We start from the raw sequence: 18,288 nt of genomic DNA on the forward strand, positions 1-18,288 counted from the left end.
TCAAAACTGTGTAAAGCCCCATATAAAGCAACTACAGTATATGTAGTTTATTCTCTTCTCTATTTTGATGACTAACCTTTATGAAACTTAATAAAATCTCTCCTTCACCAATTGTTTCTGCTACACAGATGCTAACATTAGCACTGATCAATTACCTTTGTCATTATACTCTGACATATTCAGCACCACATGTGACAGCTAAATGTAGCTCTAGCATTGGGGACAGTAGGAAGCAGAAGGCGTACTATGTGTATTGTATTTATTTAATATTTTTAGGTACTAATCATGCAAACAGGTGAGTACTGAGCTGAGAAAGAAAAGTCTTTTAAGTATTATAGAAAAGAATTTCAGACCTGCGTAAGGTCTGAAATCGTAATACGGTTTTGAGCTGCTAGAGTGAAGGAGAAAGTGTGAGGGAGTATGGTGATGATGCCATTGTCTTATTTGATAGACCAACATTTTCCTGAGGGACAGCTTGGCAGCTTTATTTTCTGAGTTTCACTTCCACAACTACTACTTGGTGATTAAAGTGAGAAGAGTGATTGAATCAGAAATTGGCTTCTCCATAATAGTATGGTGCACTTATTTTAATAAGATGGCTTCTGTTTGAGTGAAGATCAAAACAAAGCTATTTTCCAAGGCAGTCATTTTTCAGTGGGATGCAGTTTGTCACGGTGGCTCTTCTGCATCAAACAGCATGGCAGCATCTACGTTGTTAATAGCTGAGTACAATAGAAATATATTCAGCTGTGTTTCCTAGGACACAGGAGAAATGTCTCCTGCTTTGAAATGAAGTGTCTCACTTAGCCTTGAAACCATTCTGTGACATCATATTTAAATATAGCAGATGCACGGTATGCCAGACAATTGGTTTGTAGGATGGCCAACTATAATTCACTTTATACAAATTTTAAAAAATAAATCTAGCCAAACACTTGTTAATTCATAAAAGTACAGTACATACAGTACATAAAACAATCCAAAATATTCTTCTAGATTATATAGTCAATGACTGACTGAATTAATGAGAATATAGAAGTTAGATACTTGTATTGTGAGCAGCCATCACTTTACAGCATAGAGAGCCACTAGTTAAAATGTTAAAATTACGCCATCCAATTGGCTGAATAGAAATAAAGAGCATGGTTTTACTCCCATTGAAGTCAGTAAGAATTTTGTCATCAATGGGAAGCGGATCACACTCAAAGTAATTGTAATGGAGTTTTGTTGTATTATAATAGTATTTGAGCAGCATGCTTCTGCTTTTGTCTCCCAAGTTTATTTTCCATAAAAGCCTGGTTGTCATTTATAGTGAGTAGCAGCAAGCTACTGTTAGCTGATGTTATTATATTCTGATCAAACTAACTGTATATAGTAAGCACTGTCAAATGCACAAGCTGGCGTGTGGGCGGGGAGGGAGGGAAGAAAAATATTTTTCTCTAATTCCTTTTAGTTACGGTAATCGTAAGGGCTAATTCTAGGCAAAACTTCCTTGTAACAATACTAGGTTAAAAAAAAATTCAAACAAGATTTAAGGTGTCTGAGTCCCTTTTAAATTATTTAGTAGATTAAAAATGTACTTCTGATGGGCTGAAAAACAGTTACCTCAAAGGAATGCAGTGTTCATTAATTGTTCAGTGTACACACAAAGCCAGCACACTATTTTATTTGATCACCTATTGTAGTCTGAAATATGACTCGACGTAATCTTGTGAATTTCCATGTTTGTTGTGTCTCATTAATTTCTAAATCGGATTGCTCACTTTACAAGTGAAACAGTTTTTTCCCATTAGCTGTGGATCTGAAAGTCAAGCTGTGTCCCTTCTGGTTTCTGCATTGTTGCTAGAAATAAAGATTCTGCAACTGGAACTTAGCCTCTGTCCTACAGCTGCATCTGTGTGGGCAAACCCCTGTGCCTGCATGGATGCAGATGCATGATGGACCCTTAGTTAAGAATTTCATTGATGAGCAAACTTTTTCTCCCTCCAGTTAGAGATGTATGTGTTGTAAGGTGGAAAACCTCTATTTCACCTCATCGGGGGAAAGAATAGGTTGCCAGTCTAATTGCTTCTATGGTTCTGTAGGAGAAATACCCTGGTTTGTTCTTTATTTATTTTTTTTTATTTATAAAAACCTTGGCGGAAGTTACTTTTATCATGATATAGAAGAATTGGTCCCTGGAAGTTCTATTTCGATGCTGTTGCGTCCGTTTCTAATTATATAGACACTCATAGTGGGGAAACCTGCTTGGATATGAACTGTGTATTGATTTTTTTTTTTAAGAAGTTTGAACTTTTTTTTTTAATTCCGATTCTGGAAACTGAGTCAGACAACTGTGCCTGAATATTCAACATATTTTCCAAAGATTGCTTTTTTCCCCTGAGCAAATGTCATAAGAGCATACTCTTAAAGAGAGAGTATTTTTTGGTATATTTGCACTTTAAATCTTGTGAGCAATTGTCTGGCCCAATCTTTCATTGTTTATTTACACAAAAGTATTTAAGTGAGAGTTTTGCCTGAGTAAACTGCAGGACTGGACCTCCTAGCTTCTGATTCTGTGTATGATGCCTTGTGCCTTGGCTGTCCAAAAACTGCCGTTTTATCTTGCACTTAACATGCATTAGACAAAACATTGCTGTTTTGTTTTTAATAGGAGAGAGAAACTCTACAGAAACAGCTGGATGAGGCAAATCGAGAAGCACAAAAGTATCGACAGCAGCTTCTAAAGAAAGAGCAAGAAGCAGAAGCCTATCGGCAGAAATTAGAGGCAATGACCCGTCTCCAGACTAATAAAGAAGCTGTTTAAATATTGAAATGGACATATTGTAAAGTCTGTTACTTTCAGTCAAGAAAACTGCAGTACAATCTTGAACTGTACACTCTGTAGGTACAGAAATGGGATTACACAATAGCAAAGATGCTACAGGTTAATAACTGGACTTAAGCCATGAGCTCTGATGAATTTCTTGTAACATAAAAGCTGAATTTAGAAATTGTGAAAAGTATTTAAAATGAAATACTGTAAATAGTTGTTTTTTTTACAGTTCCAAAGTGAGTTGATAAATCTTTTTGAAGGGATCCAGAAACACAAGAAGCCAATGTTTTTGTGAAATTTTGGATTTTAGTATAAATCTAATTTCTGAAAAACAGAACAGTTTTAAGGGTGATGTTGCAGATTAAGATTGACAGTTTGAAACTGAATTATGTGAAAAAAATGAATTAATAGTTATTCCTACTGGGAACAACTTAGACCTCTTTTTGAATAAGACATTTCCTGATGGACATCTTTGTACAACTTTAAGTAGTTGTCTTAGATTTTCTGAAAACCCTTGTTTTAGAAAGTGAAAATTTTATATTTAATTTCCGATATATCCAAGTAGATTTACATGTATATGAAGCTAATATTTTTTAAACTTTTCAGTTTGTACATATGCTGCATGTTTTTATAATTTCTACACACATCTTGCATAGATATTTTTCAGCAAAGATGAGGAAAATTATGAGAAAAAATGTTTAGCCTAAATGTCATTTGAAGTAAGCTAGCTGCCAGTTTTATTGTGAATGGTATATTTCTTGGAAGAATGTAATTTGTAAAAATAAAAAAAACCTTAATTTACGTAATACAGACATTATTTGAAAATGTTGACAGTGGGGGGCATTGAAACTTCACTTTTCTGTGTGTCTTATAACTTTCATGTGCAAACATTTTTAAAGTACAGAAGTATGAAAGACTGTCTCCACAGGAACCCACATAGCAATTCCTTTTAAATATTCTTAAATTGTTTCACCAATAATCTTCAGATTATCTCAAGGACACATTTTATAAACAGACTTTTTGCATTTAAATTATGCAGCTGGATCTGAAAGTTTGATATTGTTTTGGTGCTCTTGTTACCTACCATCATTGTGCTTCACTGTGATAAATGTGTCTGTGCAGTGATCTGTATGAATATTTAGCATTTATATAGTGCTTTACATCTTCAAGTGTTGTATAATCAGTAAAGAATTAATCCTCACTATGTCCCCTATGGTATGGACATTATTGTCCCCATTTTACAATTGGTATAAGCGTGACACAGAGAGGTTAGGTGATTTGCCCAGGGCCACATAAGTCAGTGGCAGACACGGGAATAGAACTCAGGAGTTCCTGGCTCCTAGTCCCGTCCTTAGGTCATGCTGCCTTAAGACTGTTCGATGCCGTGTTACATTCAACTTTGAACTATTGTGCGGATTCCTTTTTTGTAAAACATAACTTGTCTTTTTTCGTGCTTTGCTTTGTCTTTCCATGTTTCACTGCTTTTATGATATTGTTTATATAAACTTAAACAAAGTCTAGTTTACCTATACTGTATTCAAAGGCATTGCCCTTAAAACTGTACTCTGGCCTACTTTTTCTATTTTACAATTAAATATCTTTTCCACATATTCATGGTGTAGAATCAAATACATTTAAATTGTTTTATATGTACATTAAAAGATCTGAATTTTTATCATGGTTCTGAACAATATGAAAACACTGTTACACATTAGGTGTTAAGAATATCCTTTGGGGTGGCAGGAAGAGTGAGGAGAGAATTGAATTGGCAAAATGTAAATTTATCGTTCATTTATCATGAGAGAAAAAAGCTCTAACCAGTATTCTGCAAAAGTTTTAATATAGCAGAAGGGCTTAAGAAGAATATATATAAGGTAATTTAGCTGCTCTTTGGAAAACCTTTAAGTTTTTAGTGGCTAGTGTGAATAATAGTTTCTTAAATTTCACTAAGAAAAGTGCCCTCAGTATACTCTTGCATGGGGCTTGACAGAAATGTGTTGTGCAATATTACTAAGTACACAGCATGGAGGCTAGAGCTAGAAAAAGCAGCCCCTACAGACTTCAGTTAGGCTACTCATTTTAAGGACTGCAGAACTGAGCCTTTGTCTTGCAGTGTATGCAAAAGAATAACTCCTTGTACCTGTAAACACATCCAAACTTTCCATTGTCCCAGAGCTTGGCTACCAGCACCTAGATATGCCAAGGATTGGTGCTTTCTAAGTACTAAGGCCCTGTCCATGTTAGCAAAGTCTGTTGTAATATCAATAGATTGTTAGTGCTGCACTGGTGTAAACATACATTGTTTTTTCTGCCCTGTGTTCACACTAGCATGGTGCTTCATTGCTGCCTTGGTACATGTCCCAGAGTTGTTCTTCAAGTAGTGTCCCTATGAGTGCTCCAGTTCAGGCGTCCTTACGCCTCATGCACTTTGATTGGAAACTTGGTGGTGGTGCCCATTGTGTCCTACACATCCTCATGCCCTGCACTGAGGACGTATAGGGTTGCCTGGGCAAACCTACCTTCACAGTCTGAGAGAGTGTGCTAATGTGTCTGCTTTACTATTCAAAGCTTGTCCTTAGTCTAATTATTTTTTTTCTTTTCCTTTAATTTAATTTTATGCTTATTTCATTTTGTAGGGGGATTTGTTCTATAATCCCTTCACCTCTAGGGGGGGCTTTTTCTTTTGAGATCTGCTGTCTTGAGTTTCAATCATCGCCTGACTTGCCAGGAAGCTATCCTGGTCAGTGACTGGCACTCCTGGTGTACCTATAGCTTTGGGGGAAACTTATATCCCTCAGAAGTGTACTCTCCAGCTTTTAAAAGCAGAGCCAGGAAGAATTGGGAGATAACACTACATCATTATGACAGGTTTCAGAGTAGCAGCTGTGTTAGTCTGTAGTCGCAAAAAGAAAAGGAGTACTAGTGGCACCTTAGAGACTAACCAATTTATTTGAGCATAAGCTTTCGTGAGCTACAGCTCACTTCATCAGATGCATCGGATTTTACAGCAGTGGTCATGCATAGAACATCCTTACTCCAGCTGTCTGAGTTCTCAAGAGAGGTCCAAAACAAGGTCAAGGTCCTCCCCTTTAATGGATTAAAACTTTTTGTGGAAAGCACCGACAAAGCCTTGCAGGAATTCCAGGGCCCCCTGGAGATCCCCTCAAGCAAGCAAATGAAAGTTTAGCAGATTGCATCCTGCTCCATTTTCAGGATTTCAGAGACCCATAGTACTGCCCAGAAAGAAGCCAAGGTTTCAAAGAAATAGAACACCCTCTTCATCTGCATACACCACTCAGCCTTCATCATCATCAAAACAGTTTTGATGGATAGGTCAAGAGTCTGGAACAACCCCACACCACTGAGCTGCATCTATACAATTCTACCTGCCCCCCTCTCCCCCCCCTCCACCCCGGCCACACACACACCTTTGGAGGCCCTCTCTCCCACTTTCAATCCACATGAGAGCCGTTTACATCAGACAAATGAGTGTTGGAAGTTATACGATTGAGTGGTTACATCAATTTTACATTCCTCTCCCCTCCACCCTCCAACCCACCTCTCTTCTCCATCCCTTTTCAAGGACCCTCTCACAAGCGCTTGCTGAAACAGGAAATAGACTCCCTTTTACATTTAGGAAGCACAAAACCAGTTCCACATCAACACAGGGGCAGGGTTATTACTCCAAGTATTTTCAGGTCCCCCAAAAATGGGGGAGTGGAGACCAATTCTAGATCTAAGACTACTAAACAACTTCATGTAAACACAAAAATTCAGGATGGTGATTCTTGCAGCTATAATTCCATCATTGGAACCAAAGGATTGGTTCTCAGACCTCAGCCTTCAGGATGCTGTTTTCATGTCACGATTCAGCACTTTGGTTTCTAGTCAGTCAAGTTCACTTCCAGTATCAGGTGCTTCCTTTTGGCCTTTCTTTGCCATGCAGGTGTTCTCCAGAGTACTAGCAGTGGTCGCTCTTGATCTTTGACAACTGGCTATTCAAGGGCTGGTTTTAAAACAATGTTCTCTCCACAATAAAGACAGCAATGGTTCTGTTCTGCAGGCTAGGTCTGCAGCTCAACATCAAGAAATTTACTTTGAGCCCACTGCAAAGGATAGAGTTCCTAGGGGCCTGCTTAGATGAATATCAGCCAGACCTTACCTTCCCATGGACAGCCCTCATGACATAAACAAAAATCTCAAAAATTCAGATCAGTCCACAGACATCAACAAGAAATTTCCTTCAGCTACTCAGACACATTGCAGCTTGTACCTTTGTGATGCAACATGACAAGTTATGACTTTGATGTTTCCAGTACTGGTTCAGGATGTTTTATACTGTGAACAAACACAGCCTGAACAAGCAGGTGTCAGTCCCTTGTCAAGTACGAGACTCTCTCAATTGGTGGAAAGACCCAGACGTTTGTTTGGGTGTTCCATTTATCCAACCCTCCCCAAACATAACAACAGATGCATCTTTGGTGGGTTGGGGAGCACACTTAGGGATCAACACCATTCAGGGAAAACAGTCTGCCCATGAAGCATATTTGCACATCAGCTTCTTGCAGCTGACGGCAGTCAGGAATGCCTGTGTCCAATTCCTGCCACTAATCAGGAACAGATCCCCATAAAGAGTGCAACAAACAACGTAGCCTGCATGTTCTATATCAAGCAGTGAAGGTCTGGGAGAGAGGAGATCCCCCTCTCATTGTGCCAAAGTGGTGAGGTATGGAACTGGTACATAGGCTGCTGGAATTAGGATGCAGTTTCCTTCTCCCAGGAGTACAAAAGACAATCGCCGATGACCTCATCAGGCACTTGTCCCAGGACGATGAATGGGATTCCGAGACTCTCAATCACATTTTCCTGAGTTGGGGAGTTCCAGAAGTGGATCTCTTTGCCACCATTACCAAAAGGAAGTGCAAATGGTTTTGCATGAGAGAGGATTTGGGCCCCCACTCACTGGAAGATGTTTTCCTGGTTCCATCAGGGTTCACTTGGCAATTATAACAGCTTTTCATTCCCTGGTTGAGGGATTCTCATTGCTTGCTCGTCCCACCACAATGAGATTCATTAAGGGGCTGAGGAACTTTTCTTCTCATGTTATAGAACCCATCCATGATTTAAACTTCATACTCAAGAGTCTGATGAAACCCCCTTTAAAACACATAGCTACCTATTCCCTTCTTCACCTAACCAAGAAAACAACTTTCTTGATGGCCATTCCTTCTGCTTGAAAAGTTGGGGAAATGGGAGTTTTAATGATGGACCCTCCCTCTACGGTGGTTTTTTAAGGACACAGTCTCATTACAGCCACATCCTAAATGACTACCTAGAGTATTTTCTGAATTTCATATCAGTCAAGTCATCCATCTCCCAGTTTTCTTCCTGAAACCACATCAGAGCAAGGAAGATGCTACCTTCTATATCCTGGATGTCAGGAGGGGACTAGCCTTTTATTTGGACAGAAATAAATCATTTAGAAAATTTTCAAGACTGTTCATGTCAATTGCTGACTAGTCCAAAAGGTCCACAATCTGCACCCAGAGATTCCAGATGGATTTCTGGATGTATTATTTCTTGTTATGGATCTGCCAATTTACAGTCTCCTCTGAGGATTTTAGCCCATTCCATGGTGTCTCTCTCTTCCTCTACAGCATTACTCAAATGTTCCCGTTGTTGAAGTCTGCAAGGTTGCAACTTGGTCTTCGATGCATATATTCTCCCAGTGCTACATGGTGGTTCATTCTTCTAGAACAGATGCTGTTCTTGGAAAAGCAGTTTTGTCTTCAGTATTGGACTCAACTCTAAAGCTCCCTCCTCCTGTTGAGGATATTGCTCAGAAGTCACCTGAGTGGAGCACCCATAGGTACACTACTTGAAGAAGGAGAGTTTGCTCACCTTGCACAGTAACTGGAGTTCTTCAAGAAGTGTCCACCTATGGACGTGCCATAGTTTCTTCTATGGGACTTTGCGGTGGAGAAGAAACTGAGGGTCATTTGCCTGTGCAGCCCTATATGTCCTCAGTGCTGGGCATGAGGATGTGTAGGATGCATGCATGAGCCAAAGGGGCACTACTATCAATAATCTCTGATCAGAGGCTCATGAAGTGTAAGCACACTTGAAGTGAAAATTCTGAAGCGGAGCACCCATAGGGACACCCACCTCAAAGAACTCCGGTTACTGCACAAGGTGAGTAACCTCTCCTTCCTGGCTCTGTTCCATGTCATGTTTTGTTCTTGGTACTTGTTGATCAGGATTGTAGATACCGCTAGCAGGCTAGGAGAATTGTGGGAGGAGAGGTTAAACTCCCACAATTCCCATGGGGGTACAGTAGGCCCCATGACAGCACCATTTCAATACTGTTCTATCAACATGGAGATTCATTTTTGTACTATGTATTTGCTGTGTTTTAACATACATTTCCATTTCTTGTAGGAAAGACAAATAAAGGTTATCAGATCATGTCAAAACACGATCCTGGTCTTCCAAATCTTGCTTATTCTGCAGGGTGAATTCCATCAAATAACAATGAGCTCCTATTAAAAAAACAACCTATAACAAAACAAAAACAAAATCACTTCTCCTTTCTTGCAGGAAAGGTAGAATTTTAAAGGGACCAGACTGTTCATTAATCTTCTGTGTACGCTATGTAACTTAATAAGATGAGATTCCCAACTTTGCATGTATCACTGAAATCTCGTTGGCTGCTGCTGGGCCAGTTTTAGCACAGTTGTCATCAAATTCAGTACATAATGAATCAAGATGGCAATCAGCAGTGCAGAGCCATTGCTTGGAGCCTGTTTGGTCCACCACTGGAGGTTCCAGAGAGCTCAGGAGAATCTTGTTCCCTGACAGACCACTCTCTTGGTGGTTTGATAGGACTTCATAAAATTATTTTCTCCAACATAGTATCCACAAACTCAGACAGAAGGCATTATCTGGGTTGTAGATAATCTGGTAATCCAGGCTCAACCACTCCTGTTGTGAGGAAATTCCTTATATTTTGTGTGGATAAGATTGATCAGACTAAGGATGAGCTGACTGCTGTTGTGCCAGAGCAAGGCCTTGGGGAGATAAAGGCCTTATCTTCCCAACTAGAATGTCAATTAGCAGTGCTCATAAAAGTACTGGAGGTATTGAGACAATTTTTTGCTCCTCACCCCCTTCCTGTCTTGTGAAGGCTAGTGGGGAAGTAACTTAGTGCTGTGCTGGTGGAGATTGTCAACATCTTTCTTAGAGAGGGCAAGACTCCCTTTTGTTTTGAAGGAAGTCTTAGTAAAGCTTCTGCTCAAGAAATCATCGCTTGATGTTAAGAATCTGGCTAATTCTTTTTTGAATGTCTTCTGCATATTCCAACTCATGGGATGCACCATCTTAGACAGTGGAACTTTCTCATAGCATTCCCCTTTAGAGCGTTCACACGCCCTTCCTACCCCTCTCTTCATTGTTTCGAATGTTCTGAGGGCAAGGCTAGAATAGGGGGCATGGTGCTCTTTGCTGACTCAGTTCCTTCCAACCATAGCAGCAGATGGACACAAACCTCTCTGGATCCCTTGCTTAGTAGTATCTTAGCTTAGTAAAGTTACGGTTTATTATTTCGTTTAGCCTTAGGTTAAGTTACCTTAGTAGTTTAGAAAAGTTACTGAGAGATCATTAGTTTCATTTACCAGTTCCACGGTGGATCCAAAGTTGAAGAGACTTGGTTTTAAAAGATGTGCATCTTCTCCAGAGGTCTTCCTGGCATTGAATGCTCATCCTAGATGCCTAGTTTATCTTGGTGAGAGCCACTCTCCTTTGAGATGCTCTGTCTGCAGCACCTTCAGCTTGCAAGCACACAAAGAATAGCAGAACAGGCTACAATCTTTATTCCTTCTAGAAGCTTGGGGTGCAAAGCTTCCTGGATCCAGCACCGCTAAAGGATCTGATCTTAAGGAAGAAAGGCCAGTATTGGCTTCAGATACTTCTGAGTCTAAGAAAAAGACTGTTTTGTAAAAGGTACGAGTCTCAGCTCCAGGATCCATTCCCAAGTCATTGGATCAGACTTTTAAGCACTTACCACTGAAGCCTGTGTCAGCCTCTAAGGTAAGAGCCAAACCATGATAGAAGTCATTGGGTCTGACTCTCTCAGTTCTGAAGAAGATGATACTGCAGGACGAGATGGCTCTGATTGCTGAAATTAAATCGTAATTGGGAGACTCCTTGGATCTGTCAGAAGAGGAGCAAAGACTAATGGATCCTAAACCAAAGACTAAAGTTTTAGAGTGGGATTTATCTCACAAGATTGCTCCCTTGTTCAGAGGACCTACATAAGTTGGTGAATGCTTTAATAACTGAAAGCCAGACAATGTCAAAATGTGCACTCGGAGCTTCTTTCATGGTTTCAGGTTTGGCAGTGAGGGCAACACCTCTGTTATGTTACTCTATAGACATGTATCACTGAAGTCTTCTCCTCTTCCTCCTGAAATGAAGTCTAAAATAGAGACTCTTCCCGTTGAAAGCCAATGGGCTATTTAGTAAGATGGTGGATGAAATATTGGAAAAGATTAAACATGATCCAAAGCAAGATCTTTGGGTCTCTTTCAACCTTATGAAAGAGGAATCCCTGGATCATTTTTTAGCTACCATACAGAGTTTTATCCTCCATCTTTATTGTCTTACTATGTCCAGAAAAAACAACCACAACAGTAATCACCTTCCTCCTTTCAACCTTAGCCTCAAGTGAGAGCAAAGTATTATTCAGCTTCAGTTTCTCTTCTAAATGTCAGGCCTCAAGTTTGAAATAAGATCAAGACCTTCAGACTAATCGGCAATGAACTTTCCTCCCCATCCTTTGGAAACTGGCTTTCCTGTTTCATCAGCCCATGGAATTTATTTCATTGAACTAATGGATTCTAGAGATGATAGAAAAAGGCAATCCCATTCAGTTCAAAATCCTTCCTTCTCTCAACCCTTTCCTATTCTGGGAGTTCTGTTATGAAAGCATGTTAAGATCAGAAATTCAGTCTCTGCTACAGTTAGGAGCAATGGCAGAGGTATTATGGGAGTTCATGAATTAGAGCTTTTATTCCAGATATTTCCTGATACCAAAGAAAGATGAAGGTCTTTGTACAATATTGGACTTGAGCAAGCTTATATCACAAAGTTCCGTTTCCAAATGTTGACATTAGCATTTAGTAATTGCCTGCCTTTCAACCTAGATTTGTTTGCAGCTTAGAATCTAAAGGATGCATATTTCTATGATATTGTATCATTGCAAATATCTCTGTCACAGTGGGGCAAGATCATTTCCGTTCTAATGCCCACAGGAGTGTATTTTAGACCACATTGAATTTTTGTTTACTCTTATCAAGATGATTGATTCCTCAAAGACTCATTGAAAGAACGCTTAAGCTTATCTTAATAAGACTAAAGAATTTTGAAAGTCCCTTAGACTTTTTTTGGTACACTGACAAGTACAAAAGTCATGCTATTTCTTCACAGTCACGCACTATGTGGGTTAGACAATGTATAGAAGAGGGATATAGGATTGAATCTAACACTCGACCAGAGCATTGACTACCTCTTTTGTGTTGAGAGATGTAAGGCTTCTATGTGGAGCTCTAGTCATACTTTTACAAAACACTATTCCCAAGACTTCCAACCCTATTAAATTAGGACTCCCAAGTCCCACCATCTGTTCATGGAATACCGCTTGCCAAACTATCCTGAGTAGGACTATGCCAAGGACTATCAAAGAAGAACTGCAGTTCTTCAAAGTGGACTCTGCATAAACACACTCCCTGCTTACCTTTCCCTCTTCTTCGCAGGTCTTTAAAATCATCTGAGGAAGCAGTGGAAACATCTGAGAACTTGGAAAAAAGGGATAGGAGGGACATGTGAGCACTCTAAAAGGACGGTTCTACCATCTAAACTGCACTGGCCAGCGCATCCCATGAGTGTCGGAGTCCATCTTGAAGAACTCCAGTTACAAGTAACTTCTATTTCTCACCCTTTATTGCATGTTCCATTTTTGAGTCAGATTGCTGAAATGGGATGTGCAAGAAAATGCTCAGTATCTAGATTCCTCTGATCTCCTTGACCTTTGTCAATTTGATTATAGACTTGGCTTCAGCACAGATCACTTTAGTCACATTGGTCTTCTCTCTTCCTGGTCAGGACTCAGAAACAGCTTGTATGTGCTTATATGCCATACTGTCACATCATCTTGTTCCATCCCACCGTCAGTTTCACGGGCCAGTCAGAGCTGCTCTATGTGCTGATGGACAGCTTATATTTTCTATTTAAATATTGTTTTTAAAAATTCTAATATTTTACCCACTCCATGACCTTGGTGGAATTAGTCCTGAATTTCAGCTGAGCAAGGGAGAGAAGACTAAGGTCAAATTAGTTGCAACAGTGCAGACCCACTCTGGTGTCACTAACTGTCTTCAACAGAAAGATTACACATGTATGAGGAAGGAAGGGACACTGTGAAATCTTTGTTCTTCGTGATGTTGTATAAAAAAAGGCACCCAGCTTCCTCTTCAGATCCTCGTTTGAATTTGTAGAGCTGGCAGTTAGAAAAAGAATGTTGTAAACTCAGAAAATTTGACCTGGAAATCATTCTAAGACAGTAAACGTGGATTGCCAAGATGCTATTTTTACAAGAATTATTTTCAAGAGCAGTACTGAACATTAATTGGTGCTTAATTGACATATAGGACTGTGTGTGGAGCCTGTGCACTGGGTAAAAACTATTTTTAACATGAAATTGGAGAGTATGTGACATTTTCAGGTCTCTTTGGAATTTCTAGCTGATACAGTATCAGTAAAGAATATAGAAACCCAGCAATAGAATGAAATGTTACCTGTTGATTAGGCACTGCTCCAATTGAACTGTTTCACAATCAAAATAACGTCCGTGTCCTTGCATCTGGCAAAACTTAAATACAGTTTAATCATTGTAAACGCCTAGAAATGATAACAAATTCAGCTCTAGCCTGTAAAGTGATAGTGGAAACATTCGTGTCCATATGGAGGGTTTCCCAAGGCTTTGGCAACACAGACCTATTTAGCAAATAACTAAAAAAAAAAAAAAAAAAAAAGCTTTTCTATTCACACTGCTTCCTGTGAGCAAATATTCCATCCTTCTTGGTCTATAACCAAATCAGTTTGAGTGCAAGGTAACTGTAACAGAGAATTGTTGTTTACTGCAGGTAATATTTGCCCTGTGTGCATTTCATTATCATCTATCTAACTTATACCCGTCCTGAATAAGACCTACTATTTGTTCTTTCCTACACTGAATGAAAAATGCTTGTTCACACGGTGTCATTTTGGAGTGAGAGACGTAAGATAAGTGTCATGCGAAACATTTATTACGTGTAGCCTAGGTCTGAAAACATGTTGAAGTAAAATATTGCTCTGTGTTTGTTGTTCCATGTTGAAATCATAAATGTAATCAGCAACCCACTTTATTAAAGAAACTTGTTGGAGGCTTATAATAAGATCTGGAATCAGAGAAAATTAACACACTGCCTTTACATGGTTTTAAAACCTTTTAAAATATTTGGAAAGGTTTTATAAGTGTGTGGATCTGAATAGTAATACGTAGCTCTTATATGGTGTTTTTTCATTGGTAGGTCTCAAAGCACCTCATGCTATTTAATGTTTTTAGTCTCTCAACGCCGCAGGGAGGTGGGGAAATATTAGTCTCCCCATTTTACAGATGGGGATCTGAGGCACGGAGAGGCTGCTAAGTGCCTACTGGAAGTCTGTGGGAGAGCAAGGAATTGAACCCAGATCTCAGGTTATTACCGCAACTATTGGACCATCTTGCTGTCTGTATTACAAATAAAGGAATACATACAGTCTCTTGGAAATATGCCCATAATTCAATCACATAAGTGAAATGACTGCTGTTCGTTTGTTACACTAGACTCCCGAGGCCCCAGTAAGGGATCAGGGACCCCTTGTGCTAGGAACTGTACAAACATATACCCCTTTGTCATGAGTTTTCAGTAGTACATACTGGAAATAAGGAATAAATCCTTTTAGAGCCAGACGCTTTAAGCATGGGTGTGTTATGGGATCAGGTAGCCCCTTTCTCTCCTTGAGATTCATGGTGAGGAAGCAGCTATTGGAGATGCTGAGAGCATTGGGGTGCCTGCTAGCACTACCAGCAGCATTTCGTGCCCCAGAGGAGGCACATCTAAGTGGGGTCAGGGCACGATTATCTGCTCCGCTCACCAGCAAAGCAGTTGCAGAGCTCGTAGCTACCACAGAAATACCTCAGGTTAGATCTGGTGTGGAACAGGCTGGGTTAGGGCTGAGAGAGGTGGTGGGCTGTGAATTCTCTGCCTCATTCCCCCGTTCCCATTAAAGATGTGGACGTTCCTTACATAAATACTGAGTCTGGATCCTCTGACGGAAGTTCTGGGGGCAGCCAGCAAGTGGCGGTTGCCCTGGCGGCACAGAATCAATGGAGATGTGCTACCATAGAGGGGGTCAATAGGAGGCCGTGCAGAGTCACAGAGACTCCGTAGAATTAGAGTGACCCTTTTCGCCAGCAGTTCCACAGGATCTGTGGATTTTGTGGTCTGTCTCCCCTGTTCATTCTCCTGAAGGGCAAGTTCCCAGCCCATATTCCAAGGGGACAATTTGGAGGACTCTCTGTGAGAAGAAACTCAATGTGTTTCCTTGTCAGTTGCCTGAGTTATTCCCATGCATGCAATCCAAAGAATCTTGGACTATTCTCGGAGCTTGATTAATTTGCATTATAATTCTCTGTTACTCAGGCTGTTCTGGCCAGAGCAAAGAGAAATGAAGTTTTTGTAGCATTCCCCAAATTCTAGTTGTGAGAGTTTGTGTTTGTTCGTTTGCTAAAGGCTCTTTCACAAGCTAATAGCAGATAAATACATTTCTGGCATATTTTTATATGGTGCTTTCATGCTTCTGGTGTGAATGCCTTTGTATCAATGTTCCTTCCTTCATGATATCAACATCTTGATTGTATCATTATTTCTCAGAGCAACTTTGTCATATCTCCAAAACTGCTGTTCCTTATCAAATATCTACTGGAGGCAGAGGCTCTGAGAGATACTCAGAGTTGTTATGCCGTAGGCTGCTTGAGGGGAAACTAACTTGAAACTTCTCTTTATTCCAAAGTGTCCAGGCTGCCATTTAGTACATCCACTATGCAGGCATGAAAGGCAAGCTTCTTTGAAACCCAGTCCTCAGCCTTTTTCGTCTTTCACTATGGGACTATTCCCTTTTGACAAATACAATTTTAAGTAAGATTCTAGGTACAGTCCAGGACTGCTTAGTGATAGTGTGGAACAGCAAGCACTCCTGGAGAGAAAAGACTTTGCAGTCAACATTAAAATACAATGGGAAATACACTAGCGGCAAAGGCAGGCCAGGAGGTGTTCTGATCCATAAAGTTGGAAGGGGTGAGACTCTTGAGAGCAATCTCATGGGCTGATTACAGTTCCAAATTAAGGCAGAGGTGTGCTTGATGGGATGCTGGGGACACTACACCAAGCAAAAGTGCTCAAGCACATCACACCTGGGAAGGGCAAGAACAGATATACAGCATGCTCCCAGCTCAGCTCTCTAGGGGCTGTCTGGTCCATGGGGTGGGCATGAGAATGAAATATAACCTAGTCCTATCTGGCTACCATTTGGAAGAGTAGATTATCCAGGAAGGGAATCATCACTGTACAGCATCGATGTTTCCAATTCTACAGTTACAATCACGTATATCTCCTTTCCCTGCAACAGCAGAAGGCAGATTACTTGCATATAGGGTGAGATTTGCTCCTAAACTAGAGCGACTGGGGTCAGTGCAGGGATCTCTACGGGGATAGAGTATCAGAGTCAAGGTTCCTGTAGACAAAGTGAGATACATGTAAGAGCCATCCTTATTCATCCTTTCCAACATTGTCTCAGAAAATATTGTTCAAGTCTGAGTCAAACTGTGCTAAGGCTATAACTGTGGAATGGCAGGGAAGAGCAAGAAGCTTGACAGATTCATAGATTCCGAAGCCAGAAGGAACCACTATGATCATCCAGTCTGACCTCCTTTATAACACAGGCCATAGAACATCCCCAAAATATTGCTAGAGCAGATCTTTTAGAAAAATATCCAATCTTCATTTAAAAATTGTCAATAATGGAGTATCCACCATGATCCTTGGTAAACTGTTCCAGTGGTTAATTATTCTCCCTATTAAAATTTTATGCCTTATGTGACGGAGTAGGGAGTGGGGAGTTTTGACCTGGGAATGTTGCGTGGGAGTTTTACTGGTACTGTCTGCATTGGTGCTGGATGGTGGTGGGATATCAGGGTGTGACTTCACTTGAAGGATGATGTGTGAGCACGTATCCTGGAGCCCAGGAGGGGGTTGGGGCCAGGTGACACCTTCTGCCCGGGAAACTGGACAAAGGCTGGAGGAGGAGCTGGGCGATGTGGCTGGGTGAGACTGCTGGAGGGGGTTTCAGTTTGGAGCTGGCTGGGGAAAAGGAGGGAGGCCCAGAACCAGGGTCTGGGCTCCCTACCCCCCAAGGTGGGCCTGACAGAGGGGTCCTGGTTTCCGTACCTACAAGCTCTGTTCTGGACTGTGTTGTCTAATAAACCTGGCTGAGAGTCATGGTGAATCACAGGAAGTGGGGAGTGCCACCAGTTGTCACAGAGTGTGGGGGAGTCAGGGCCCTGCACCCTCCACTTCCCGCTATTCACCGTGAATCTCAGCCAGCCACTAAAACAGAAGGTTTATTAGACGACAGAAACACAGTCCAAAACAGAGCTTATTTCCTGTCTGATTTTGGCTAGCTTCAACTTCCAGCCATTGGATCATGTTGTACCTTTCTCAGTTGGACTGAAGAGCCCATTATTAAATATTTGTTCCCCCTGGTAGGTTCTAACAGACTGTAATCAAGTCACCACTTAATCTTCTCCTTGTTAAATTAAATAGATTGAGCTCCTTGCGTCTACCACTATAAAGGCAAGGTTTCAAAATCCTTTAACCATTCTCATGACGATGTATGGATTTCTTATTTTATTCTGTGCTTCCACCCTCTGGTATCTTTTGTGAGTGATCTTCAAGGTTGGTGGAAAGTGCAGGGTTGACAGCCCTGGAGACCAGAGCCTTCTATTAGTCTGTAGAAATGGCAGACCTGACAGCAGCTATATGAGCTTCCTGCCACTCCACCCTGCCAATGTGCCTCAGCCCTGTTCTGGAGAGACCAGCTCTAGGCAGGAGAAGGTAGGAAGAGCAGCTGGATCTCCAAGGACCACACCATCCCTGGCCACTGTGCTGGGTCTGCCAGCAAAGCTGCTGGCTGTGCTGATGGCTTTTTGTAAATGTAGATGCTTACCACTCAGAACTCAGTGGAGAACCCCTCCATTAGCACATATGTATTGAACAGGGGTTCCTATAGGCACGCACCAAGGAGCTATAATCCCACCCCTTCAGTTCTTAACACACAAA

At 40.9% G+C, this 18,288-nt stretch overlaps 1 protein-coding gene across 7 annotated transcripts in view; it reads left to right on the forward strand.

The window, feature by feature from the left end:
* Positions 1–4,425, forward strand: part of GABPB1 (GA binding protein transcription factor subunit beta 1) — a 38,456-nt gene extending 34,031 nt beyond the window's left edge. For all 7 annotated transcript variants that reach the window (XM_007066821.4, XM_037910966.1, XM_043523980.1 and 4 more), the window contains exon 9: positions 2,654–4,425. In XM_007066821.4, coding sequence (XP_007066883.1) covers positions 2,654–2,806 — 153 coding nt within the window. In that variant the 3' untranslated portion in view covers positions 2,807–4,425. The remainder of the gene's footprint in view (positions 1–2,653) is intronic.
* Positions 4,426–18,288: the final 13,863 nt, after the last annotated feature.

This window comes from Chelonia mydas, chromosome 10, assembly GCF_015237465.2.
Source record: "Chelonia mydas isolate rCheMyd1 chromosome 10, rCheMyd1.pri.v2, whole genome shotgun sequence".
NCBI lineage: Eukaryota > Metazoa > Chordata > Testudines > Cheloniidae > Chelonia > Chelonia mydas.